Source organism: Strix uralensis, chromosome 4 (assembly GCF_047716275.1).
Source record: "Strix uralensis isolate ZFMK-TIS-50842 chromosome 4, bStrUra1, whole genome shotgun sequence".
Lineage (NCBI taxonomy): Eukaryota > Metazoa > Chordata > Aves > Strigiformes > Strigidae > Strix > Strix uralensis.
In genome coordinates this window covers 127,162,303-127,189,523 of record NC_133975.1, presented here as the reverse complement: position 1 = coordinate 127,189,523, position 27,221 = coordinate 127,162,303, and the positions used below count along the sequence as shown (strand labels likewise).

General features: G+C 46.1%; 1 protein-coding gene across 8 annotated transcripts in view; it reads left to right on the top strand.

The window, feature by feature from the left end:
- The first annotated feature begins 639 nt into the window (after positions 1-639).
- CEP170B (centrosomal protein 170B) overlaps positions 640-27,221 on the top strand; it is a 59,793-nt gene continuing 33,211 nt past the window's right edge. For all 8 annotated transcript variants that reach the window (XM_074869072.1, XM_074869071.1, XM_074869067.1 and 5 more), the window contains exons 1-7: positions 640-701; positions 1,398-1,514; positions 2,279-2,414; positions 14,952-15,041; positions 17,721-17,801; positions 20,748-20,804; positions 22,131-22,269. In XM_074869072.1, coding sequence (XP_074725173.1) covers positions 2,310-2,414; positions 14,952-15,041; positions 17,721-17,801; positions 20,748-20,804; positions 22,131-22,269 — 472 coding nt within the window. In that variant the 5' untranslated portion in view covers positions 640-701; positions 1,398-1,514; positions 2,279-2,309. The remainder of the gene's footprint in view (positions 702-1,397; positions 1,515-2,278; positions 2,415-14,951; positions 15,042-17,720; positions 17,802-20,747; positions 20,805-22,130; positions 22,270-27,221) is intronic.

Here is a 27,221-nt window from a genome sequence, read left to right as displayed (position 1 = left end):
ACAGCACCCATTTTGGGCTCTTATTCCGCGGTCAGATCCTCGGGATTAACTCAGTCCTGGCCACTGCCTTGAGGTACTGCCCTGCGAGGGGACCTGAGGGTGCTTGTGGAGGTGGATGCCAACCTGCTCCCCCAAGCCCGGTGGAGAGGGAGGGAGAAGAGGCTGGTGCTGGGACTTGGGGTGGGAGAAGAGGCTGGTGCTGGGGCTGTCTCCGGTGGCTGGCGGAGGCAGCATCTCCTGTCCCACGCCCTCGAGTTTGCCTGTCGGGCCTCCACGGTCAGGGACCGCTGCATCCCGGTCAGAGAGGTGTTCTGAGGCCCCGCTGGCGTCAGGCGAGCCCGAAACGAGGGACGCTGAGCCAGGCCATGGCTGTTACGGCGCTGAGGAGCCGTGACCCAGAAGCCCCGTCAGCCGCTGTCACCCCGCCGCTCAGGTGCCGGGCCCCGGGAAGGGCCAGTACCGGCCGCAGCCCCGGCCCCAGCCCCAGGCCGGAGCCGGGGGCCAGCGCGAAGGGCCCGGGCAGGGCGGCGGGGGGGGTCGGGCCGCGGCCGGGCCCGGCGGCTGGAGCCGCCTCCTGACGTCGGGAACCTGCCGCGCGCGGGGGCGGGGCGGGGCGGGCGCCGGGAGCGGCCCGCGGGGCAGGCAGAGCCGGCTGGCGGGGCGCGGCGCCCGGCCTGCCACCGCGCCGAGAGCCGCAGCAGGTAAGGGCGGCGGGCCGGGCGCGGCGGGGGGAGCCGGGCGCAGGCAGACAAAGGGCCGGGTCCGCCCGGCCTGGCGGGGGGGAGGCGGAACCCCGCGCCGCACCTGGCCCGCCGCGGCCCCTCCGGCCGGCGCTGCCCGCCCTCCCCTCAGCAAGCGAGCGCGGCCCGGCCGAGGCCCCGGGGAAGCGGCCGGCCCTGGGGGCCGCTCCGCAGCGCGGCCCGGCTCGGGGCGGTGCGAGGCGGCCCCGGGGGCTCGGCCGGCGGCGCCCGGGTCCTCTCCCCGGGCGCTTTGTCGGGGAGGCGGCGTTGGGCGGCAGGGCCGGGCGGCGGGCGCGGCGTGTGGCGGGGCCGCTCGCGTGTCGCGACACGGGCACGGCAGCTCGTACCGCCGGCTCCCAGAGCGGGTTTGCGCGTCCGCAGCGGCAGAGAGGGAGGCGGGGGGTGCGGGCTCGCTCCGTGTGTGTGTCCCCGCCAGGCCTGCGCCTGGCCGGGGGAGCTCATTCATCCTCCCCATGGGTGTCAGACCACCGGGGCCGGGGCGGCGGGGGAGGCCGGCGATCCGGCCGGGGAGCGCAGCGCAGCCCGGCTAAAATGGAGATCTCCTTCCCTCGGTACATTTAGGAATGCAGCTTCGATTCCGGGAGGTGGGTGAGGGGAAGGCGAGAGCCTGATGTGTGTCACTTTATTTTCCTTTAGCCAGGGAGAGGAAGATGCGATATTGTGGGAGAGGGAGGAGGAGAGGCCGCAGGAGCTGGCTGCCTGCAGCCGGGCTGTAGCAGCGACAACAAGCCGGTGCGGCTGGGAGAGTTGCCGGTGAGTGCTGCACGCCGCCGCTGCCCTCGCAGGTGGCAGCTGCCTGCTCCTCTGCCTGCTGCGGCGGGAAGAGGGGCGGTGTACACCACAGCCCTCCGGTGGGAACGGCAGCCTGTGTTTCCTGTCCCGGAGTAGCAGTGCGGTTTGGTTTTTGGACCAGCTCATGCTGTGAGGGAGGAAGGAAGGATCTGTGGGCTCCCAACTGATGTCAGTGTGGAAGTGGGATGAGCCATAGGGAGGCTCTTCTCCTCCCCAGCACCTGTGTAACCGCTCCTGGGAGTGTGCTGTGAAAGGTTGGAGGAGCCAGGTTATGTCACCCTACCGATACGCTGGACCAGATCTTTGATGACGAGGGAAGCTCAGGCTGTGATTCCTGCACAGTGCTAGCAACAAGGAAATGTTCTGGAAAAGAGGTCTCCTTTTTTTTTTTTTTTTTTCCCCACCACATTTCATCATTTCATTGATTGGATTCAGCTGCGTGCTTGCTTCATTTTTTAAACAATCCTTTCTTTAGACCTCTAGTCTTACTTTGCTGTGGGAATATTTCCAGGATTGCAGAGCTCCTACACATAGCACTTGGGCAGCAGATCCTGGCACACACTTCACAACTGCTTGTTGCCATGAGAAATTTAAGACATGAACACAAAGTGCAAGAGGCAGCGCTGGGTTCCATGGCGCAGGGAAATTTGTAAACTGCAGCTATGTGCTGGTGTACTTCCACGCTTCATTATTAGCTGACCGTGTCTCATGTTTTTTGTATTTAGGATGTATAAAGATTAAGTGCCAAGCGCCAAAATGAGCGTGACTTCGTGGTTTTTGGTGAGCAGCACTGGCATTCGCCATCGGCTCCCTCGGGAGATGATATTTGTTGGCAGAGATGACTGTGAACTGATGCTCCAGGTAACATGGCTTTTTTTTGGTTATTTCTTCTGAAGATGCAGTAGATGTGAATCTAACACTGGGGATCTGTAGAGATGTTTCACGCTTTCTTCAAATGACATCTTCTAAAAGGAACTTCCTTTTTTATGTGGTCTGTGGTTCCCACGAAGACTTTATATGTTTGTGAAAGTGCAAGTGAGGTTTCTTTCAAACTGCTATGTCATCAGATGGATGGGAGCTGTAGTGGTGGGAGATGAATCAAATAGATTAACTATCTTGATACTACTAGAAGTAGTAAGCAAAGACATACCATTCTGTCCCGATCTGCAGTTATGATGGTGTTTTTTGTAGCTTTTAATACATGCACTGTTTACTACTACATGTGATTTGAATGGGGGCAGGGCTTTTTGTTTGCCTATGTTTCCCTGTAAGTTTGATTAAATTGTCCGTGCTTGTATTTCTCACTTAGGTTTTTTTTATTATTACTATGGTAGGTGATACTGATGTTTAGCAGAGAAACTAGATGTTTTGGTGGTATAAGGTGGTGACCCCTCCCTAAAGTAATTGTGTTAATAAGGCAAACTTGCAGCTTCTGTTAGTGCTTCCCATACCGGTATGTGTCTCTGCTGGGCCTAATCCAGAGTGTCTGAAGCATTGACTGTGGTCTCATGTTTGATATCATAATGTAATGGATGTCACTCCAAACAAATGGAGCTGGAGTCTCGCAAAGAGCTTTTGACAGGGTCAGTTTGGCTCGGGAATTTGTAGAAGCTCAGAATTAAATCAGTGTTTCTGTTAGACCCATGCCATGAGTACTTAAATGCAAAAAAAATGTTTGACCACACCTGCCTGTCCCCCTTTTGCTTCTTTACAAAAGTGCCTGTTGGTGGCAAAATTAGGAAGCTGCCTGCACAGTGGGGACTCCCTCTTCATAATTTACACTGCTAAACTGGTCACAGGTATGTCCTGATGATCTACCAAGCAGGCACTGTTTGTAGTTACTGCAGGGGTTTTGTGTGATGTGTTAGCAGGAGGTCTGTTCAGGGGCGTAGAAGTTCTTGTACGAGGTGTACTTGGAAGGAAAAGTGTTGTCTAGCTGTAATAAAATGTTAGTGTCCACAAAAGGAGAGCTTGCAGTGTCTGTACTGCTCTCCTAGCTGATAGTGAATGGCATGGCTGTGTGTTTTGCTGATCGAGGATGCCAATTAAACTCAGACACCAGAGTGAAAAGAGTAGGTTTATTTTGCTGTTAACAATTAAAGGATATAACCAAGTAATACAGAAAATAAGCAATAAGAAAAATATGGAATACTACACTTTATTATTACTACATACAGTTAATTATAGAAAATAAGAATAAGCAAGGCAATGCACCTAATCATCACTACATGATGGGGAGAATAGTGGTTAAGAAAGATCCATCACCACTTGCATACGTTACCAACATCCAGATCTGCAGTCGCTGGGCAGCCCCGGTTGCAGCGAGGATTTGGAGAACCTTTCCCTGCAAGTGGGAAGTCCTACGGATGAGGCATCCAAAGTTGCTGTGAGCGGGTCCAGCCTTACATACCAAAAATGAGCAAGCCAGAATGACCTGCACCTTTCTTTGAGAGGAAACATTTGGTTTCATCCTCCTGCTGAATTCCACTCAAAGCCTGGCCAGGGCTCGGGGGAGAGAATCAAGGGAGTTTCTAACAAGGCCAAACACTTGAATTCTCAGCCTTGAACAAGGCTAAACAAGGAAAGTTGGATACATTCTCACAACATTTCATCCTCATTACTGACTATATTTTGTCTAAACTACATCTTTCACTAATGAGCATACATATTTCGTTAATGATCAGACACTAATAATAAACGCTAATGGTAATACAGATTTTACTAATTAGCATATACTAATAATGGATAAAGTTTGGTTCTGAGGTTCATCTAGAGGTCAACTTTGTTTCAGGGCCTGTTATTCAGGCCCTAGCACTACATTGTGCTTCAGTGGTAGAGTCTGAAGCATACTCCTGTTCACAGCAGATCGTTTGGATTTTCCCATGAATCACACTATTTTTTATTTCATGTTTCTACGTGTCTGACTGGTGAGGCTTGTAAAGGTGAGACATTAAAAATGTCCTGATATTTTCTGTAAGTCTGCATTTGACTGCTCAGAAACCTGATTGCTGTGTTCTCTTGTGACTTGAAGGGAGAAAACATACACAGTGGCCTTCGTTTCCAAAAACGGCCTGAGTTTTAGGGTGCCCATCTTAATACCTTTTGAAGGTACTTGATTTTTTTTTTTTTATTACTGTCAGGCTTCAGCACTGTGAGAGTCATGTGTCTCAAGCTGTGCACCCTGAAATAAAAGTACCCAAATATCAGTCATGCTTAAAATGTATTGCTTGTTTCTCTGGATATTTATGGGCTTGACTGGACAGTGTGGGTTGTGGGCCACTCCATACCACAACTACACCACAACGGAGTATTTCATGTTTCTTTGCAAGTCTGAGCTGGCTTGTCAGTGCTGTATGTGGACTAGCAACCTTACGATGCTCTACATTTGCCATGCTCTTTTCTGTAAGGTAGATGAACTGAGATTCTTGGAGGAGCCAGCAGTATCTGTGAGAGTGAAGTGGTTGTATTTGGGGGCTCATAGGTGGTGGTATTAAAGGAGGTTTTCATTATTTCACCAGAGTGAAGCCTCTGCATTGTCTGTAAAAGCCAGCTGCTTATTTTCATGGGGTGAGTTACATGTGACCCTTTATAAACATATTAGTTTACTACTATATCCAGAGATAAAGCTTTTTCATGGATCACATGTAAGGCCTTATTTTGAACAGCACAGCACATTATTTTCCTAGCCATTTGCTTATAAAGATATTTTCCAGAGCTACCTTGGGCTCCAGATGAGATGACCGTAGTAAGACTCAGTGTGGACTGTGAACAGAGATTTGATACCCAAGCAAAATTGTGTGTGAGCAGATGGAGGATGAGATCTAAAAATAGACTTTTTTCCTACTGTGACTGTCCATGTCACAAAATTGTTGTGCAGACTGGCACAATCATTTGTCTTGGGGAAAGCTTAAGAAGCAGGGCAGTTATCAGAGCAGATGGACAGAGCTCTTGTGACAGTGTTTGCACCTGTAGTGTTTCTGTGGTACTGCCCCTGAAACTGTATATTCACTGCATGGTTATTTTGCTTATGTATTTCAAGATACTGGCGTTTAATCCCTTGAAGTGCACAACTGGGAGCAGACTGGCAGTGTCTGGGGAACAGACTGGATCACCTGATCGGTGTTTTCTTGTCTATAAGACTATTACTGCTTAGTGATTTCATCATGATACAGTTTGTGGTTCCCTGTTGAGTCCATGTGTATTAGATGGGATGCAAACATACGACACAGATAACCTTTGTCCTGGAGACCTTGCAGTCTTACCTGTCTCACTTTATTGTTTTAGGAGTAGTCATATCTTTTGACATTTTCTTAGAACATGTTGTCTCAAGGTATCGGATCCATAAACAGCAAAAAATGATGTCTTTGTCACCAAACGATCGAACTCGAGTTTCGCGTGTGTTTACTTGTTTCATACAGGTCCTAGATTTGCTTTCTGGTTAACAAAGTGGTGAAGAAAACCAGTCTTTAAGGTTAAAATTACGTAGGTTTGATGGTGGGGAAACATAATCTACCTTGAAATCTTCTATGCCTACTAAGAGGATTAGAAATATTTTAAATGTTTTTGCAGCACTGTAAAGCTTCTAGTACAAGTAAATGTGAGATTTACATTGGGTTTGAATGTCAATGCATGAGGAAAAATGCCGTGTAGCATAGCTTGGCATGCACAGTGTTGTTACCAGAGTCGAGGGCTCAGTTCTGCCCTTTTGCTGAAGAACAGTGCTTGATTTCTTCAACAGTCTCACTGGCTCCCTTCAGGTAACAGTCAACAAACAGCAGGAGTGTGGAAATCTAGACCTTTGCTAACTTGCACTAGTGTGGGTTTTTTCTGTGAAGCTTGATGGTGGTAGGAAGTAATTCTCTGAAAAGGTTTACTGTTTTTTTTAAATCAAAAATTAAGAGGGTTTTTGGACCATCTAGAACAAACTAATCCCCCCCCCCCCATCCCCCCCATCCCCCCCATCCTTGGGAAATATAGTTGCCATTTTTATCAGCTTTGATAATTTGCTTAATGTGATTGGTATTTACTCAGGCATAAACATTTTGCAAACTCAAAATTTTCACTTAACTGTTAAAACCTTCCCCTCTGCCCCTAAAGAAAACATCTTTTGCATTTTTGCTAGATGTAAATATTTAACAGAAGGGAAGGCAGGGTCATGATTTCCCTGTTTTTGTTTGAGAGAGAGATGTTTACTGGAAAATTTGGGAAAGCAAAATGTTTAACCAGTGCTCCCTTGAGTATTTCCATCTCTTTAGAGTGGTGGTTTGGGCATGCTATTGTCATATACCAGGTGAGTTTGTTCATGTGAGTGTGAGTTACAGCAGGAGTAGGTGCAGATGGCATGATGCTTTGTGTTTTATGCCTTTGTCCTCTAAGCCTTTTAAGACAGCTCAGTTGCTTGTAACTCTGCTAAACTTTGTAGCTGTTTGGGCTAAGAGTTTATTTTCCAGGCATCTGTTTTAGGCAGTGTGTTCTGGACACGATCAGCTCCCTTCTTTGGTCTTTGCTGTGAGCAACTCAGAGAAAAATGCCATTTTCTTCATGTAAACTATTTAATAGTATGTTTAACCTGTTCTTTGAAGTTCTGGCATTGTAGAGCTGGGGGGGGTGACACTTTTCAAGAGTGAATGCCTAGGTCAGAGGTGATCTCCCTCCCCCTACCACCAATCAATAGTAATTGGTGTTCGACCAAGTTCCAAACCTTTGAAAAAGAGTTGGAGTTTGCATATGGTCAACAGGAACTTGATTGATACTGTTGTATAAACTCATATTTTATCTGGGAGTGAGGTTGGTGAGAGGACAGATTGGAGGACAGAACTGTCACAGGTTGGGCAAGGAGGAACTAGGTGCAGGTGTGCACAAGGCTGGGCTTTAGATGTAAGAACAGCTGCGTTAGATTAGATCAAGGTGCACCTACCCCGGTGTCCTGACTCAGACAGTGGTCAAAGCAGCTGTCGAGGAAAGCCAAGAGTATAATGATACTACCAGAGTACTTGCTCAACCTCTTGACCTGTGTTTCAGGAAGCCAGAGGCCAGATCTTTGCATCTAGTCATTGGATTTCTACCCTATAAATCCTTACCAGGAGATAAGGATTTGGCTGAGCAGGGAGGCACAACAAGGAGTCTGTCCTTTGTGCAGAGTGAGAGGAGGGCAGGACTTGGAACAGTGGAGGGTGGTGCACAAGGGGCAGAAGCTGTTCAGCGTGGGGAAAGCGGGCATTGCAGGATGGGACTGCTGAGCAGCATCTCCCTTAGGCCTGTGGTGGGTTAAGACTCGCTTTTATTCTGGTGTCAGCAGATAGCTGTGAACACTACTAGCCAAGCATCTGTCACTGCCCCATATGGGACATCGCATGCTGCTTATGGTATCAATTAGTCAGTTCAAGTGGTAGGGGCTTGTGAGCTGAACGTACAAGTTTGTTCTGCTGGTGAATTGGATAAATGGTAATGATGCTGCTTGAATAGACATTTTCCTCTTTTTAGCTTGCTTTGGTAAAAAGCTGTGGAATTACAAGCGTTCTAGGCACTGAAGGAACATTCTTATGACTGCTAAGCCAAGTGTTTATAACTGCAGAGCAGTTACAACATACCAGTGTGAAGGTTGCCTGTGTAATCCCGCTTCTGCCCCTGTGTACATAGGCATGAAGATGCAATCTGTTACTGTGTCGTTACTGGATATTTTTTCCCTGCAGGATCTGTTCTGTGTTTGGTATGCAGGGTGCACGGTGCACTCTGCAAATAATACAGTGTGGTGGTGAACTCTGCCTGGATGTGACATCTGGTCAAATTGAGGTTTCATTGACCTGACGTCTCCTATCTTCCCTAGGCTGTACTTGGTAATACAATGTCTCTCCTATGTAGTTGAGTAACTGTATACATAAACAAGTGCGAATAGGTGTGGTGTAGTTTGTCTACAGCATTATGCTGGGAGGAAGCAGATGGTGTGAACTTGGTAGATTACCTTTTTCCTGGTACTTCTGGGTGAGTTCACTGCTGTGCAGAAGTCTATCCCTCCATCACTCAGGTATTTCCTGCACTGGGAGCTCCCAGTAGAAGCCACGGGGAATCTCTGATGCCTGTTGTGTCCCGATCTCCTTCCGCATGGAGTTGTGGGGCTGGAGTGGGAAGCTGTAGTTGGGACAGGGCGGTGCCCCACTCGTGCAGTTTTAGTGCAGTTATCCAGAGGGTGTAAACCAGCACCTGAGTTAGTCCCAGGGCATTGGGAATTGCCAAGAGTCATTCATTAGGTGTCACAAGGGAAGTAGGTGTCTTACAGGCAGAAGGGAAAGGATCTAGCCTTGGGAAGGCTCTGCTTTTTGACAGATAGTGTTTCTAGGTGCCTGGGCAGCAGCTGCGGGAGGAAGAAGGCACATCCTGTATTTCCTGGCCTAGAGTTGTCTTTTTGCCTCTCCCATTGTTTTCTGTTAACTTGCAGTTGATGGGAGGATTACAATGTCTGATGAAATGTGGGTTGAGGAGGCTGGAGACAAGGCAGGATGGGCAAACCTGGGAAGGGGATTTATTGCTGGAAGTAGGGTAAGGAGAGAGGTGATGGTGGCACTGCAGGCAGGTGGTTGTTAGGGGTGAGAGGACTACATGTGCCTGCTGAGGCGGTGAAAGCCTGGCCTGCAGAGGGAGGGTTTGTCCCTCTCAGGAGTGGGCAGGGGAAAAAGGGGACCGCTGCCGTGTCTGAGATCCTGATCCAGGTGCTAGCATGCAGCTTGGCTGTGCTACAGAAATTCAGGCTTCTGTCCCACTTAAGATAATGCTTTTCCATGCCTCCTGGGTAGCCATGTAAAACCAAGGGAAAGCCAGTGCTTCTGTGGGCAGCATGTTCCCTGACTGCGGTCAGGATCTGACCCTGGGTCACTTAACCTATGCTGCACTTTGGGAAAGGGGAACCGGCAAGCAAAAATCCATTCCACCCCAAAAAGAACGGGTTAAGTTGTTATGGGAACTATGCCAGCCTCCAAATCCCTTTGCCAAGCTGTGGGGATTACTGTTTCATTTTCCTGGGGGATTTCTTTCTTTTGTTCGGTGCCTTATTTTTTGCATGAATACACAGGCCCTGGTCCTGCCACAGATCCATGATCTTGATGGCAGCAAAGCTGAAGGCAGAAGCCTGTGCAGCTTGGAAGCTGTAAAGTGAGTCCAACCCCAGGATGAGGTGGCTACTCTTGCTGAAGAGACATTTGTCTGCTTAGGCAGAGTCATTTGGAAACAGGCAGCACGTGCCCCTGGGAGGGATCAGGCTGCCTCTTGTGGGGGTGTCACACTTACAACCAGCCTGGGGCGGGATGGACCGTTCGCTGATATTCTGGAAAAGTACTGAAGTGGCCAATATACACCACTCTGTGAAATGCATCGTGGTGAAAGAGGGAGACTCAGCATTCCTATCTGTCATTAAATGTTGTCTGGGGTTTTACTTCTGAGGAGCAAAAATTATATTTCAGGCCAGAATGCAAGGCGTTTTTGTTTGTTTGGGGTTTTTTTGTTTAAATTTGGCTTTGACTGTCTCCCTTCTAAAGTGGGACACTGGGAGAGGTTTGTATTTCCTTACTGGGACACTTGTGCAGAGCACAGTACTGGCAGAAATGTAACCTGTTCACTATGGAAAGTATTTGACCAAGTGTTTATTGCGTGCTGCCACCAGAATGCTGCAGTTATCTTGTGCCAGACTGCACAGCAGACTGCACTGAGGAATAGGGAAACTGCTCTCGTTTGTTTATTTTATCCAGTACCACGATGCCTCGTGGCACTGGCAGGGCAGAGGTCCAAATCTCAACTCCGAGCAGTAGGCTTTTGCCCATGGTAATTCTCCTGGGGAAAAAGCAGCATCTGTATCGACGTAGACAGCTGAGCTGCGTCTGCTCCCCGGCCCTGTGGGGAAACGCAGGCTGGCTGACTGTATCTCCTCCTGCCTTCCTAAGCAGGTTTTGTTTCCTTGTGGGTTTTGGTTGGCATCTCTGCAGCTTGTGCTTTCATCCCGAGTGCTCTGTTCTACGTACCAGACCCTTCACCAAACACAAAGCTGAAGGGTATCTGCAGCACGTGTAGCCAGCGTGATACGTACCTCTGTGGAGATTCCTGCATGTTTCTGAAGCTGCTTTTGCTGCTCCCATGCTAAGCAGGGCCTTTTGCTGATTTGATGCCTCCAGTTTTGAGAATCACAAGCGAGCTGACTGATTGCATGATTGGAGATTGATGACCCAACATGTATAGGAGTGGCAGACCCAGAGGTGCTTAGTATGATCTTGGAAGAAAGAAGAGCTATAAAATACCACTGTCTTCAGATATGTGCTGCATGTGCATTTTGTCTGCTAGGTATTTAAAACATGATGCATTGTAGATAGTATGATGGAGAAGCAGGACAACCTTGTATTAGGAAGTGATTTAAATGTCTGGAAATGCAAGCCCTGGATGAACTTAGTGTAGTAACAAATCAGTGTCCATGTTTTCCCTTCAGAGAGGCGTAAATGTTGTTAATCAGAAAAGCACACATTGTGTTTTCCCAAGAGTTATTTTCATTTGATAACAGGTCCAGTGTTGGGACACGGTGAGAATGCTGTGTTCTTCCTTCATTCCCAGACTCTCAGAGTGTAGCCTTACTTCTTGCTTGCAGATCACTAGTTCTTAGCAGGACACCTCCCTTCCTTGCCTCCTTTTTCCCTTCTTCATCTCATCTGAGGTGCTCCAGCTCTGGTTTTGTTCGGATCCAAGCAGAACCTCAGTGATCCTTGCCATAGCTCAAGAGTGCTGCTTACCCCATTGCAAGTGCTTTTCTGGTGAAAAAACGGATTATCTGCTAGGGTGTACTGGTGGTTTTCTGTTTTTGACATCTGGATACTTCAGGTTTTTTTAACACTTTATTGGAAATTCATATTTTTTTTTTCCACTTGGACCTGTCTGTCCCCTCCCAACATCAGTCTTGCCTTTGGTTGTGGAGGTTGTGATTGATCATAAGCAAGGCTCAGTATGTGGTGCAAGTGTGCATTTAAGCTAGGGAGTCTTCTTATATTTGTGATTCAGTCAATTTAATTGCAGCTTTGAAATTTATAGATGCCTCAAATCTTTCCAGTGGAGATGCAGACCTTTGGGAGCTCTGCACCTGTGGGCTGCTCTGTAACATGTGTGGACTCAAGCTTCTTAAACCACTTTCTGTGATTCAGAAACCACTGGCCTGCTGGGCTGAAGGTGACTTCTGCAGGACTGTTCTCGGGCTCTTGGCTGTTACCAGTCTAGAAACTTTTGAAGTAGGATTGAGGCTGTTGGCTCCTCTCTGAGAACAAAAGCACGATCAGCCACTGGGTTGCTGCTGTCACTGCAGACAGGAGTGGTTTATGTTAAATGTGACTGATGTTGAAATAAACCACACCTCAGTTCTCAGTAAGAGTGACCTTTAGCAAGTCTGCATCAAAATAAGTAAGGTGTGATTTTTAGTTATTTTAAGTTGAGTGTCCTTGGAGACAGGCCCATAGGGACTCTTTTCTGCCAGTTTCTGTGATGTTTGCTGATTTATCGTAAACAAAACTAAGAAAATTCCTCTCTTCTCCACACAAACATGAAATTTCATAGAAGTGCAATCTATGTAACAGTTTGTCATGTTCCTGATGTGCTCTTTAAAGAAATGCTGAGAGGTAGTATCAGGACTACAGATCAAATTTTGCATATCATTTTGACTCTGTCTTGAACACAGCTGAAGCTTCCTTGGAAGATGGGAACTTTTGGCATAAATTGGTTTCTTTGGTGACCTCTTCCTGCTTTTATGTAGGGGACTATCATGCTGCTGGAATACATCTCTGCTCTCCTATGATGACCCTTGTCTGGTTTGAGACCCCTGAGTAGCTGTGGTCAGCTGTTGTAAAATACAGCAGCCCAAAGGCTGTGCTGACTTACATCAGGGTCAGATCCAGGGAGACAGCTGGCTCCCAGAAATAAACCCTTTTTTAAATGACTTGTGACTAGGTACCAGATAACAGTACCCTAATTTTTTGTCTGGATTAGTTTTTGGGGGTGGAAGCCTTTCTGCCCTTGGAAGGGGGCTAGAGGGATTTTTCTGTCTTTAAATTCTGTTGATCTTTAAATGAGCATCCGTGACATGCTGTAAAAAGCCAAAGCAAACACTGTTGCACCAGTTTAATCAACATTCCCTCGCACCCTGTTGGGGACAGTGGTGTCCACAATTTTGGGTAGCCCAGGGACCAGGGCAGACCTTGCATCTGCGCTGTGCAGGCGGGACCCCTGTGCATCGTTGTCTTTGAGTCCAGCAGGATGAAATGTGGTTATATAAGTGCCCATGGATGGGGAAAGGGGACTTCTACCCAATGGTTGTGGGAATGGACTCTGGGCAGGCAGGGTGGTGGGAGGAAACCCTCTCACATCCTTCCAAAGGGTGTGAGGGACCACGTGGCAGGTCAGGTACAACCTCCACTTGTGAAGCATCAGCTGCTGTGATACATGCAGGTTCTGGGCAGCATCCCTCAGTCATCTTTACCTGGGCCATCCTCACCTTACACTGCACAGCTGCTTGGGCGATTGCAAATCGGACTGAGGGGCTGTATCTGACATGAACAGTAACAGAAAGAAGCAGCAGCTTTGCACTGCAAATGCTTACTACCTGCCCTACCTTCAGCTCAGGGTCGGACACCAAGCGTGGGGATTGCATGGGGGTGAGAGGTCTGCGTGTGCCTCTCCTGGGAGGGTGTTGCTGTACGTCACTTCCCGCATTTAGGGTTCAGCGTAGCAGGAGATAAAAGTGGGGTGTCCCTGACTGCATTGTCTCTGCCTGTCCCACTGGTTCTTTGTTTCTTTGGGGAGCGATTGCTCTGAGTGGCACTAGCTGGGCAGCAAAGCATCGAGTACTGCCTTCTTTTTTCATCTGGGACTCATGTGAGCTGACACCTGGTAAATTCAGCAGTGTATGGATAACCGTATTATGAGGCAGCTGGAGGCTTGGAGTCACCTGCCCCTCTCCTCACTGCCTCTGCTTGCAGTAGCATGTTGTGAATGATGTGAGGGACATCGCAAGGTGGAAGGGCAGCCTTCTGCTCAAGTATGTGCTTGCTTCATATTGGTACTTCAGGGTCATTCTGGAGGACAGGTCTCCTGGGCTCACATGCTCTTCAGGGGAGGTGCCATTTAGCAGCTGTTGGGTTATTACCAATGTGCTTGACATTGGCAGGGGCAGAAGAAATTCCTGCAAATGGTAGTAGTTTGTCTGGAAGAAGTCTCTGTGTTTTCACCAAGGAGTTCCCCTGAAACAATCTTTGCCTCTGCATGCTTGCAAGGAAGTAGATAGTGGCTTGCTGAGAGCGGTGCTGTGGGAACCAGTATGTTTATACTTGGAAATAGAGAGGGACTTTTCACCAAGAACTTGTTGGTCATGGCCAGGAAGAAGAGTATTAGCTCACTTAGAGCCTGGCTCATCTCCCTGCTCTGGTAGCATGTCCTACCCTCCCCTGGCCTGAGATACCAGGGGGGTCTTGGTGTCTGTTGCATGTGTGTGCTGGTGGAGTGACCGGTTCCAGTGACTGCTTGAGGTCAACTGCAGCAAGAATTCAAGTTACGAGAGGTCTAAATACAGACGGTCCGGTGTCTTTATAGCTGCAACACTTAGGCCACATTTCAAAATTATGTAGAGATTTTGTTCTAACACTTCTTCCTTGGAAGTCTGACGCTATTTCTGCTTAAGTGTCAAACTCAGTTTTGAAGATAAGGTGCATTTGGTACTTGTGTATTGTGGCAAAGCCGGTGGTGCCAAATCACTGTCCAGTTCAGTGTTTTAAAACATAGCTTTAAATTTGAATTTTCCTAGAGTTGCTTTCTTTCTCATCCCAAGTTTACTAACCTCCCTCCAACTTGGAAAACATCATAGAATTTAAATCAACTCCAATATACATTGTAGTGAATAAGTTTGGTTTGTAACTTAAGAAAATGATTTTTTTTTTTTTCTTTGAGAAACAGGAAGAAATCATCCCAAATAGGAACATCCCTAGTGATGAAGCCACTGGCTTCAGCTGGTGAAAAATGAAGCTCTTCTAGTTTGCACTAGCTGAGATCCTGCCCCCCAGGCTTTCAGTTTGACTGGTTTTGTTTTCAGTGTGTATTGATATAATTTATTGAAAGTATGGCGTAGTCTTGACAGCCTTCAGTGATGATTTCTTTTTTTTTTTTCCTCTCCATGCAAATAGTGTATTGTCTTCAGTGAACTGTTCAAACAGCCATGGAAGCATTTACTGTTTATCCTTTGATTATTTATAGTAGTAAATAATATTTAATCCTTTCTGCTTTTCTCTCCCTGTACCCCATATCAAGTTAGTTTAACGTCTGACTGTTGCTTTGATTAACAGTGTCTCTTATGCCTGACTGGTCTCACATTCATTGTACTTTCATTGCCAGTCCCGCAGTGTCGATAAGCAGCACGCTGTAATCAACTATGACAAGGAGAAAGATGAGCACTGGGTGAAGGATCTCGGGAGCTTAAACGGCGTAAGTAGCAAACCTCCTGCCTGATGGAGACGAACACGCGGCGTGCTGAGTCTGCAAGTGCTTGTGCGCTTACTTAATTCTACTGTTAGACCCTTTTGGGTCACTGCAACTGTTGGCATGAATTAAGCTAAACATACATAATTATTTGCAAGGCCTGAGGTGGAGTTCACGTAGCATCTCATCTTGAAAGAGGAAAGCTTTGGTGAATGTTTTATTTCTTTTTCCCTTTCTTCTGGTGTCCTTGCAGAATGCTTCAGGGCTCACAAAATCATAGAGCCTCTTGCAAAAGAGGAGGAAATAAATTCAGTCTCATTTCAGGGATGTTAGCATTAAACTGGTGAAGATTCTGGAGCAGCTGTTCAGTATGAGCAGGGTGACCTTTTGGCAATTCAGTTGTCAGTGCATGGAGTGATATATGGGATGATGAGACATTTAATTTCTTTGGGGAGAAACTATTTAAAACCACCCCTTTTTTTATAATAAAAATTGCTCTTTTGCCTGCCTTGAGCCTGGTTTGTGTGAAGACGGAGGGATAATGTGAGCCCAGAACAGGGAGCTGAGCCTGCCTGAATCTTAACCCTTGCTCTGGTCCTGACTCATGCTGTGGTGTTAGGCAGCTCGGTGAGGACTTTGTTTGCCCACCTGAATCCTGTGATTTTTAAATACACCATCGTAGTTAAAACTGTCCTGATGTCGTAGCATGGCTCTTTTTTGACTGTTTCTTCATACCAGCAGAGCTATTCCTCAGCTGGAGCAGGTCTAAGCTAGATTCACATAATAGTCTTCCCAGTAGGGGTTTTACTGCAGTCATTGTTTTGGGCTTAGAAGCAGAAGCCCTCCACCATCACAACCGCAAAAGCACAAGAGGAACCCAGAAACTTGTACAAAAACAGTGGCTAAAGCAGACCTCAACTGTTCTGCCTCTTCTGGCATCTGGAAACAGCATGAGTGTTAACAGGCTTCTTAGCCTAATAGCTGAAGGCCCAGAGTCCTGCTGAAATGGGAATATTTCCAGTTACTGGTCTGGGCTCTGGCTGGATCCCTGGTTCAAAACCTGTGGTATTTACCTCATGGTGGCAAAATAGCAGTTGAAAATTCGCTTGAAAGAGAGGGAAGTCTTGAACTGCTAGTTCTCTTCTACCTTCACATGCTAAAGCATATGAATTTGCAGCATTTTAATAATAGACTTGTGCTCAGAGAGGCAGTGGAGTGAAAGGAGTTATAGCAGTGCCTGTCTTCTGCAGCTGGTCAACCACACTTCAGTTGAAAAAGACTGTTGTGGCCAAACTGAATTTATTTTGTGTGAAAGAAGCATAGGTCCTTATTTGAAAATTTTCATGAAAACTTGTTTTCCCTACTGAAACTGAAGAAATCACTTTTGAGGACCTTGATTTTAATTTCATTTTCAGAATTTGCTTTTATTTTGTATTTACTTTATGGCTTGTCAACAATGATTTATATGGCTTTACTGCATAATCTGGTTTATATTAATTGTTGAAATGTTTTGTATTGGTTTTATTATAATACTCAGCTGATTCTACAGCCTCTACTAAGAGTCTTCTGGGTTTGAAGGTAGCGTTTCTATCTGCAATAAGCAGTTTCCTTGGGTTATTTTATTTGAAGTAACCATGGATGAATAGGTAACAACATCAAATGGGTTTTCTTGCAGACTTTTGTTTTGCAGAAAATCCAGCAAATAATTATTCCTCTTCCAGATCTGACTGTTGTGGGATTTTTAAATATTAAAAAAATTCATGCAAATAGGAATTCCATGCCTTTTAACCAGCTTCACTGCTTTTATTCTGAAATTACAGGCCTGTTCCCCAGCTCTTCTGTAAATTGCCAGGAAGCTGGGGGCTGTTGTCTGCTGAGGTTCTGTTTTCCTGCTTTAGCATTTATTTTTCCCCTGTGGTTAATACTTGGTCTTATCATGCATGTTTGGCTTGGCTGAGGTGAGAGGGCAGAAAGAAAAGACTGTGCCTCAGTTGTGAAAGCATGTAAATTCATTTTCTAGCATAATTTTAATTCATCAGAGCATAGGAAAAATGAGTATGTGAATCTTTTGCACTAAGGGCCTGTTGTATTGGTCTATGGTGTCTGGGACAACGTGGCCTCAGACATGGTGGTGATGCCACTGCAAATGCTTGTTTTCCTGTGCATTTTCATTTCCCCCTTCCTCTGTGATAGGCTTTGCTTGTTAACTTATCAGGCCTTGGGGCTGACACCAGTCTTGTTTGACATGCAGCAGAAAGCTGATTCCCAGCTCAGTAATTAGAGTATGAGTTGCACCATTTGCTGCTCTTGCTGGTTGTGAAGGGTGGAGGAGAATGGAGAGCATCTGAAGTTCCTAACTTCAGGCATCTCATTTATGTGTTCAAGTCAGAGACTAAAACTTCATTTGTAGTTGGTGGAAAGGTAAATCTCCCTAGAGGTCCCGTCAGAGCATCTTGCTTTGAAGCATAATTGGGATGCTCTAACTTGCCCATGGGAGCTACTTGCTGGTGTTGATTTTTCTAGGGAACTTAGCTCCTCGCCTGGCTGACTGTGTGCTAGTGCACCCTGAATGTATGCAGTGCTGTTGGCAGATGGGCATGGGTGCCCTCCAGGAGCCCCATCCATCTGAGATGCATCACCTTGATACCCTCAGTCAAAAATCATTCCTGTGCTTCTTTCCTACAGACGTTCGTCAATGACGTGAGGATTCCTGACCAGAAATACATCACCCTAAAACTGAATGATGTCATTCGCTTCGGTTATGATATCCTTCTTGTCTGAAGAGGGAGTGGGATGCAGTCTTTGGGTTTTGTGCTGTTTGCTGCATGGAGAGTTAACAGTACTAATTGTGACTAATGAGGAAGGGTGGTATTTTTGCCTCCTGGAGCCTTTGGATGGCTCAAGCTTTTGTTTCTCCACCGTGGACCTGATTCAGAGCATATTAATCATGATGCCTGCTACCTTCATCGGAGTTTGAATCAGGCCCTGCACTGGTAGTAGTGACTGTGGAGGTGCCTCATCAGTCTCTTTCTAAGGAGGGGTTGCATTTTTTCTTTTTATTTGGGTGTTTTTGTCTGGGTGGCAACTGTAGCTGGTACCAGCTGGGGAGCAAACATATTTCATATGCTTTTGTATGAACTAACATCCTCCTATTTTTTTTTTTTCATCCAACTTGTGTGGTTTTGTTAATCATTTCACCCAAATGGTTGCTTTCAGACAATCTGCAGGTCTTCAGCCTTAAACATTTAGCTTTGGGGCTTGTGGTCACTCCCTTAACTCTGTATCGATTGAAGTTTGCCTGTGCAAATTGCTTCTGCCACAAAATGCAAGCATAAATCTCTCTTTAGCAACAGCAAATTTCACCTCTATTGAGGGAGGCTAGGCTACAGTTACTGCTTTGTTTGTCACAAATCCTGCTAGTGTCTGCAAAAACACCTTTGCCTTCATCCCTTTTTTTTTCCTGATGTGACTGTATTACTGGCTATAAGCGTAGATATTGGAATGCCTTTCTGAGCCAGCAGAGCAACAGTGGTAAGTAGAGGCTCCTACTGCAGCATGTAAACCCTTTTTTTCACTTTTTTTTTCAGTTGCTTCTGTCTGCCAAACTTTACCTACTCAGGCTGAATTTAGAAGTAGCAAGTGTCTTCTCCAGGTTTCTTTTTTCTTTTGTGGGGAAATTTTAGTTAAAACAGTCCAGGCATTTCTGAGAATACAGGCAGAGACTAAGTCTTACCATTGCGGGAGGAGGAAGTGTTTGGCTGGAAAACTCTTGTTCATTCTTGACCCCAAGGCCACATTCTTGTGCCTTTTGTTGTCCCCATGATAATCAGTTTGTGCTTGGCCATGCTGTAGACCTTGAAATACTCCAAACCTTGCTGGAGCCTAGGGAGCTGAAGCAGCAAGGAGAGGCTGAGCCTCGCTGGTCTTTCAGGGATCTGGTCCCTCAGCTCCAAGCAGTGACAGTGCAGGAGCACTCACTGTTGTAACAGGGATGCTTAAACTGATGTGTGTGCAGTCCTGGATCTGCTGGAATGGAGGATTTTCTAGGCCTTGTGTAAGATCATACTTTTGGTCTTGGTCTCACTCTGTCTCTTTCCATTTTAGAAATAACAAATCCTTGCTTCACAGTGGTATTTCTGGGTGGGTTTTTTGGGTGGTTTTTTTTGTTGTTGTTTTTTTTTTAAAGGGAGGTAGTTGTTGAATCTTTTTAAAAAAAGAAAAAGGAGACAGTTTGTTTGCGTTCAGATCAGTATTTGAAGAGGGTGCAGTTGATGAGGGTTTGGGCATACATGGGAGAAAAAATACTGAGTAGGCCCTTACTGAGTGCTGCCCAGTAAAAGAGCACTGTTATCTGGGGCCATGTCATTAAAGGTTTTGTCTCAGTGCACATGTGATGAAGCCTGTTACAGTCCCATAGGCAACCTCAGTTCTAGCTGGCTTTGACTGTGTAACTTTGCAAATGTTTTTTTGATGTAACTGGTCATGTGTCTTCTGGTCTCTAGATGTGTGGGGAAACTTGTAGAAGATATGCTGTGAACTCCAGTCTGGTGAAGGCATAAGCCAGTGCCTAGAGTGTGGGTATGTTTTAATGGCTGCGATACAGGTTTAAACTTTTTATAGAAAGCAATTCTGCGTACTAAGCAGCTGAGTTGAAGTGTTTAGTTCTGCAGCCCTTACATGGATATTCATGTAGAATGAATGATTGCATTTATGAATTGTAGAATTTATTACCCTCAACAGGAAAACTTTAAACAATGTAGGTTTTAGAGTCATCTTTACTTCAGTGTAGTTGTTACGGCAGTTACAATCTCTTCTTTGCTGCTTCAGTGCCACCCTCTTTAGCAGTGCTTTCTGTGCATACCACATGCAGCTCAGTGTGGATGGCAGCATCTCCTGAGGTCTTGGAGTCAGCTGTGTGCTGTTGCATAAGAGCATTTGTCTCTTTTCCATTTACAGTTTCACTTACCGACAGTGTGGAGTTTCCCTGCTATGCCAGTATCACTTGGTTTATTTTTAGTCTAACATTTTCCATCTTTCCTTTTTCCTCCCCTTTGCTCTGTGCTGTCCTGATTGGGTTGTTCATGATGACATTGCCAGACGCTTCCTTTTTTTTCATGCAGTGTTACTAAGGATTATTGCTTAGGCTCAACCATGTTGAACGCCTCCCTTCCTAAGAGGTCACGGCAGCTCACGACCTGATTTACTTTTCATCTAGGAAACTGCAGTGGCTGAAGGGCCTTGTGAGGGCAAGAGAGCACCATAGCCCCAGGCATCCTTGCAGGGATCAGGGACCTGAACTCTACTATTCCTTTGTCCTGAGCGCACGCAAGATTGCCCCATCTTGGCCAGGATACCACCGGGAGAGAGTGGTCTGCCTGGAGCTGCCAGCTGGGTGGAGAGGAGTGGGGTGTGAGTTGAGTCAGGGCTCTGGTTGCTCCCCTGGGTCCTGGACAGAGCTGCTAGTGCTCCCCCAAGCTTTTCCTGCCCTGCTGCCCTTCAGCTGGCAGGGGTCTGGCCAGCAGATGTGATTGCACACTCTCTTGCAAATCATGCATGACAAAGACCATGGTGGGATCAAGCGCAGGCAACTTTTAGTACCCTGCATATTTTAAGGTTCTCTGGTTTTATGATCTTGCTTTCTTTCTGTGACTAAATGCTAGATTTCTTTGTCCATCCAATTCCTTTGTCATTTCCTTAACAAGTTCTGTACATTCAAACATGTATGTCCTGGAACAAATTCAACACAAAGTCCCAGAAGAAGCATTAAAGGTAAGGGTGTCTGGATGCAGGTGCATTTAAAAAAAAATTAAGTGCTCTAGTAATGGTCAAGCAGACTAAAATATTAAAATACTCTTGATGGCAGTAAAATGTTCCACAATGTGAGGCTCTCCTTGGATTGGAACTTAATAAAACCTTCCTTTGAGGAGAGATACGTTTCCCAGTTATCTCAGCTCTGATCTCTCTTATCCCTGTGCTAACATGTAGATGAAGTTATTTATGATTTCATGACTGCCAGTAAAAAAAGTTACTAAAGCTGTAACGTATTAAAGAACAATCAGCACATTAGCTTGTGGGTGAAGCACAGCAGAACTTGTTCCCTCCAAGAAGTGAAGCGCAAATGCCTTTTTCTGAGTTCAGTGACTTAGGCCAGCTCCATCACACTTCCTCCAGCAGGCTAAAGATTGCTTAATTTATTCCTGTATATCAACTAATTTTTGCCTTCAAGCTCCCAATTTTTACTTACTGAGCAGTCCTCTTGTGAGTGAGATGTTTTTTAAACAAAGAGTTCAGTAACAAGTATGAAATATTCAAGCATCCTCTTATCTAAAGCAGAAAAGCAACTCCCTCTAGGCAAGAAAGTTGTCATGTTCAGCTGAGGGATGGGACTATCAGTGGCAAGCATCACCTCTTGGCTAGCAGATACTGTCTTAGCCCTGGTTCCATGTTTAGGACCTGGAGAGAACGGGAAATGTAACAGCTAGAATTGGGCAAATGATTCATTGAATTTACTCAGGGGTAATCTGGATGGGTACACCCTTTTATTAATTTACTTGTAATAAACCCACTTTTGAATAGCTCATTTACCATGTTAATGTGGAGCCTGTTTTAAGGCAGAATCACTTTCCTGGCTGGAGAGAGGGTTTGGAGAGAAATAATTAAAATATATTTTAATTGCCTTTGCTGAAAAACTGAGATAATGCAGATGAGCGCCCTGAAAGAATTTATAATGTTGCTTTAAGAACAAAGGGGATTTCAGGATTTGAATCCTGAATGGAAGATGGCCTAAATTCTGATTCTTCTCAGTTTATTCTTTAAAGGGATTCCTAATTAGCTGTTTTGCAGAGCTAAGTCGCAGTGACCTTCTTGTGGACTAGAATTATCACTTAATGTCTTCTAAATGGGGTATTTGAAAGCCTCTCTGGCTGGCATTTCTGCTGTTCTGTAGCCTTTACTCAGGTGTGCTTTTTGTTGCAGAACATAGCTGTGGTATTTGCCTTTGCCTGATCTGTTTGTGGGGAAGGGTGGTTTATCTTTTCCATGGGCTAGCCCACAGATTGCACGGGCACCCTGCAACTGTTGCTTGTGTCTCTCCAGCATGAGAAGTACACCAGCCAACTTCAGATGAATTACAAAGGCACGGCATTGAAGAGGGCGGAGCAGCCCATGGAGCATGGAGTCTACACTGAGTCCCCACAAGCAAAGCTGGAGAAAGGAGAGAGGAAAGCAATTACAGGTACTTGCTCAGGAACCAGTTAATCAAGATTCAGAACAAAGTGCAGCTTAAGCCCTGCACTGGGTCATGATTCTGACAGTGCAGCGTTGTGGGTTGCATCTAGGAGCAGTTCCAGAAGGGTCATCTTCATAAACCTCTGCGTATTCCAGACTCTTAGTTTTTGGAGATACAGCCTCCAAAAAAAAAAAATCATCTGGCGTGATGGCTCACACATGCCTTGTTGCTGTGTGTGTGCTGGAGAACCGGTGAGCTGAGCAGGTTTGGTAAGTTCTTTGGCACCTGTCTGGTCTATTTTTAATTTCCTAATCGTGAGCTGGTGTTTGAACAGGGACGATGACTCAGAGTAGGAAATGTATGGCTGCTGTGCTGTGGTGTGGTGCTGGCAGGCAGGCAAAGAAGCAACAAGCCATTTCTTTCAGAAAAGCCCTGTATGGTCTTAAATGACTGTATTTCCTAGTGTGCCAAGATATGGGATTGAAACTGACTGCCAACCCAGGAGACGTTTGCTTCAGGTTCACTCTTCCCCAGCTGCAAACCTTCTCCCATTTGAAAAATTCCTTCTGTTCTCCATTGCTTTACCCACTGCTGCCTTCGTTTAAAGACCCTTTGTCAAACTTGCTTCCTCCCTGTTCCCCATCATGGTGGGCCGAGACCTCCCCAGCAGTCTTGTCTCGCCCATCTCGCCCAACTTCCCCTCTCCTGTACATACCACCCTGGCAGGTCTCTCCCCAGTTCAGCTCAGATATCAGCTGGTCTTCTTGAGTTGGCCTTCTCAAGCTTTGTGATGCATGGGAGGAACAAATACGGTTTTAAAGCATCCCAATGATGGATGGTGGTGGTCTTGTGGCACCAGGATGACAGAGCAACTGGAAGGAAAGCTTTAGGTTTAGCAGAGAGACTGCCTGCTGGGTCTGTTGGAGGAAGAAGCAGGGAGGTGAATGTAGGGAAGGGGATGGGCAGGTGAAAGAGTGAGACAGCATCTTGGGTGAGATGACTTAGAGACAGATACAGCAGCTTTCTAGAAAAGTGTACAACTTTGGGTAAATCCATTAAGGCTTCATGATAACTGATTGGAGTGGGTTGGCTGACCTTAATCTCCCATGTATGTTTATGGAAAATCCCTCTAAACTGACACAGAGTACTAAAACAGTGTAATTTTTCTCCCTGGTCTCATTGTTGCCTCCAGCTGTACATGGAAGCACATGCACCCATGTGTCCAACTCCCATTTTTCACACTGCAAAACCTTTCTTTGTGTTGCTTTAGCTGTGTCTGTATGTTGCCCTCCCCCATGGATGTGGCGTTTGTGACTTAGCCTCACAAGTGTGCAGTTAAAGGGATGAAGTTGGTGATGATTAACCATGAGAATTAACATGAGAAGTGGTGAACCTCACTGGGGGGAGAGCTTTCCAGCTGCCTTTCAAGGGACATGGGGCTCTTGAAAAGCATTGCCAGTAGCTGGGCCACTTTGCCAGTAACTGGAACTAGTTTGCGTTTGCTGCTGTCTGATTGGATGAACATTCTCATTTTTATTCTTGCCACCTTCTAAAATACACAATGGTTGGTTTTAACCTACATAGCATAAGCAGATGATATTTGGAACACCTTCAGACTCAGGACGTTGAGTGACTCTTCAGCAAGCTGACCCATTTCTCTAGCGTGTCGTTTGCAGACCTGCATTAGTTTGTCGTCGTTAGTGGGCACGGACCATAGATCTAAGGCAAAAAGGGCCTTAGATCTTAGATCATCTGCAACACGAGTACTTAATTGGGGGCTAATGCTGAAGTATGTCACGTGCAGTGGGACTGATGGACAGATATAAAAAAAAAAATAATCTTGAAGTGCTGCTAACCCCACTGAAAGGTAGAGGAATTCAGAACTTTTTGTTGGAAGTATTTTGCTGGATTGGACTGAAGGAGGGGGAGTATGAGCATTAAATCAGCCCCTCACTCTCCAAAAAGCATCTCTGTCATGTGAGCAGGATGATCAGTGGGTCCCTTTTTCATCTGCGATGTGACTAATTCACCTTGTTTTCAGCTGCGCACATGCACAGTTTCTCCTTGGTTGCTTGGAGGAGTGGCAGCAATTTAAAATGGTTAGTGGAAAGAAGAATGTAGTATTCTTACGGGGAGTGGGCTTGTGGCAGCAGAAAGAGGCTTTGGGGAAAGAGCTGTTTCGCTAAGCCTGTAGGTATTTAGGAATTTGCATTGACTAATTAAAGCAAGGTCTGGGGTGACACAAGCCTTTAGAAGGATTGCTTCCCAGGGCCTGGGTGGAAAAGAGGGAATGCAAGCTTTCAGGAAAGAGGTTTAACAAAACAATGTGAACAATTAGAGCTGCTTAGAAATGGGAGGAGGTGAGGGGCTGAGGATAAAGAGATCCAGAGGAGTGAATGGGAAACAGCCATTTAGTCTTTATGCTTGTTGAACTTGCAGCTTTTGGGTGTATGTTGCCTGTAAGCAGAAAATCATCAGGCTTTGTGAAATGTTTGAGGCAAGGAGCTTGGTAAGCCCTATGGGTTGGATATGGATATGAGTAAGAAAAGTGCCTACAGTTCAGCTAGTGAATGCTAAAAATAGCTAGTCATCAGCTCTCATGTTTAAAGCCTTAAGCCATCCGGTGGCCAGGTACAGCCTTGAACTGAGCAGATTTTACGACTGTCACAATCTCCATCTATTGCTACCTGAGTTGAGGTACTGGATGAGATAAACTACTTTGTCGTCTGTTCTCGCTGATCTTAATTTTTATTTTTTTTTAAGTCCTCACAGGCTTATGGGACTAGAGAATGCTGAATCTGATGACTATCCTCTGAATAACTGCTGCAGGCCTGAGTTTCCAGGGGTGGAGGTGGCCCACAGCATCCAGCTGAAATGGGCATCACCAACTGCAGGAGCAGGACTTGAGCTTCTCCCGGGATCTGTGAAATAGGCTTGCTTGCCCTGTCAGTGTCTGTGTCATTAGGGAGTCCTCTCAACAGAGTGGCTGACTTGAAAGTCTTGCTGGTGTGTAGGGCTGAGGTCAGTAGGCAGCGTGGACAGAGGCAGTGGGAGTTGTGCCCAGTTGTGAAGTGGTTTCCATGGTCTTTGGCTGCTTTCCCCATGAGATCATAGTAATAACTATTTAGATGCACAGCTCTACCCTAGCCTTTAATTTAGGGGAGTGGTGGTGGTGGTGTATCTGCTTTTCGTCTGAGCTAGGGGTGGTGTTACCTGCAACATGTTAAAGGTTTAACCATGTAATTGATACATATATATTTGTGATTATCAGCCTGATTTGAAAGCCTCTGGGATCTGTGTATGTTCGCAGCAGGTACAAAAGACCAGATCTTAGGTTTGCCTTATACATGTGGAATAAATACTGCAGCAAAGAGTCAGAGAGTTGCTTTATGGTTATTCCTACTAGATATGAATTCTCTATTTTGCAGAGGAGTTAAAAAGCAGAGATGTAAGGAATTAATTTTAAAACGTTATAGCTAGATCATCTTTTTTTTTGCCTCTACTGTAAGAAGCCTACTCAGCATCTTCTGAAGATGAACGTTACTGTTATTAATAATGAATCAAAATCAGTTTGACTTCAAGCTGGATTTCTCATGCTTTTGTTATGACTTGCTATAGACAGCTTCAAAGCTGCATGTGCTTCTGTCAGCAAAGACATTTGCTGTTGCTGTCTGTCTGTCTCTTGTGATGGTTTGAAGCTTTATGAGGACCTGGATGAAGTGCAGCCCTCAGTCCTGTCCTGACCACAGGGGACACCTTCAAGAGAAATCAGGCCCCTCTGGAGTGGGACCTGTGTGCTTGTCATGAGAGCTCTTTTGCCCACTCGCTGATAGAAAGCAGCATTAACACAGGCTTTCTCCTTTCCCTTTCATCCCTTGGACTGTATTTTTGGTGCTGTCTTTGTGCTGATCTGTGTGATTCACTTGTCCATAAATACATCCTTTGTATTGACACATCTCATTCTCTCTTGTTGTGGTGCCTCTCCTTCAGGTGATCAATAGGTCTGTATTAATTTAACAGGCCACATTCTTGTCAGGCTTGTTAAACAAATGGACCTCCCTTGTTCTGTGCTAAAACAGCCTTCATTTTTTCTTTTGAGTGACTGCCTCAAAGACTGAAATCCAGGAGCAGAACATGTGTATGTCAGTGGTCTTCCCTGTATTACACCGTCACTGGTAGCTCAGTATTTATCTGGCTGAATGCTTGTGCTGACCTCAATTCAGTTATCTAAAAGGATGGTTTTCAGGCTGTCTGCCTGAATTGATGAGCCAAGAAATATGTCTAAATGAATTGGCACCATCTGGGCAGCCTGGCACAGAGTGGAGAGAGGTGGTAATGAGCTGCCATCAATTGGAGGAAGTCTCATGTCATTAAAATGACTGAGCAGTTAGTTTTCATTGGTGTCCTTGCTTCACTGCTAACTCAGGCAAGCCCAGAGTCTCTCTGCTCTTGCAAGAGCTTCCATCTTACCCTAAAATATAACAGACAGGCAGTGGCTTCAGGGTGGTATGCATGTCTCGGGACACAGGCAGACGCGCTGCTCTGGATGCTGCAGGTCCAGGTTGAGGTCACTACCCAAAATGCATCCCAGCTGATGAAGAGCAAAGCCTCCCTGGCACAACTACCTATGTAGCTGCTCCCTGGTCCACTTTTGTCCCAGCCATCTGTTTTAGCTGCCTTCCTATTGTGCTTTTTTCTCCCCCCACCTCCCCTATTTATACAATATTGTGTTGTTAGAGCTGGAGTGGGGAGAGGTGTCAGGTTGGTTGTGCTGGCAAATTAGAAGGGACAGAAGTGTCTGACATGAGCAGGGCAGCAAATTCCTGTAGCTCTTTTGAAGTCAGGGAAATTTTACTCCTGCTCAGGATCTGGCCACTTGCGGCAGTAGCTGAGAATGAGGGTGTCTGTGTCACTTCATAATGTTACTCAAAATGCAAATTAATATGAGGGCTAAGTGG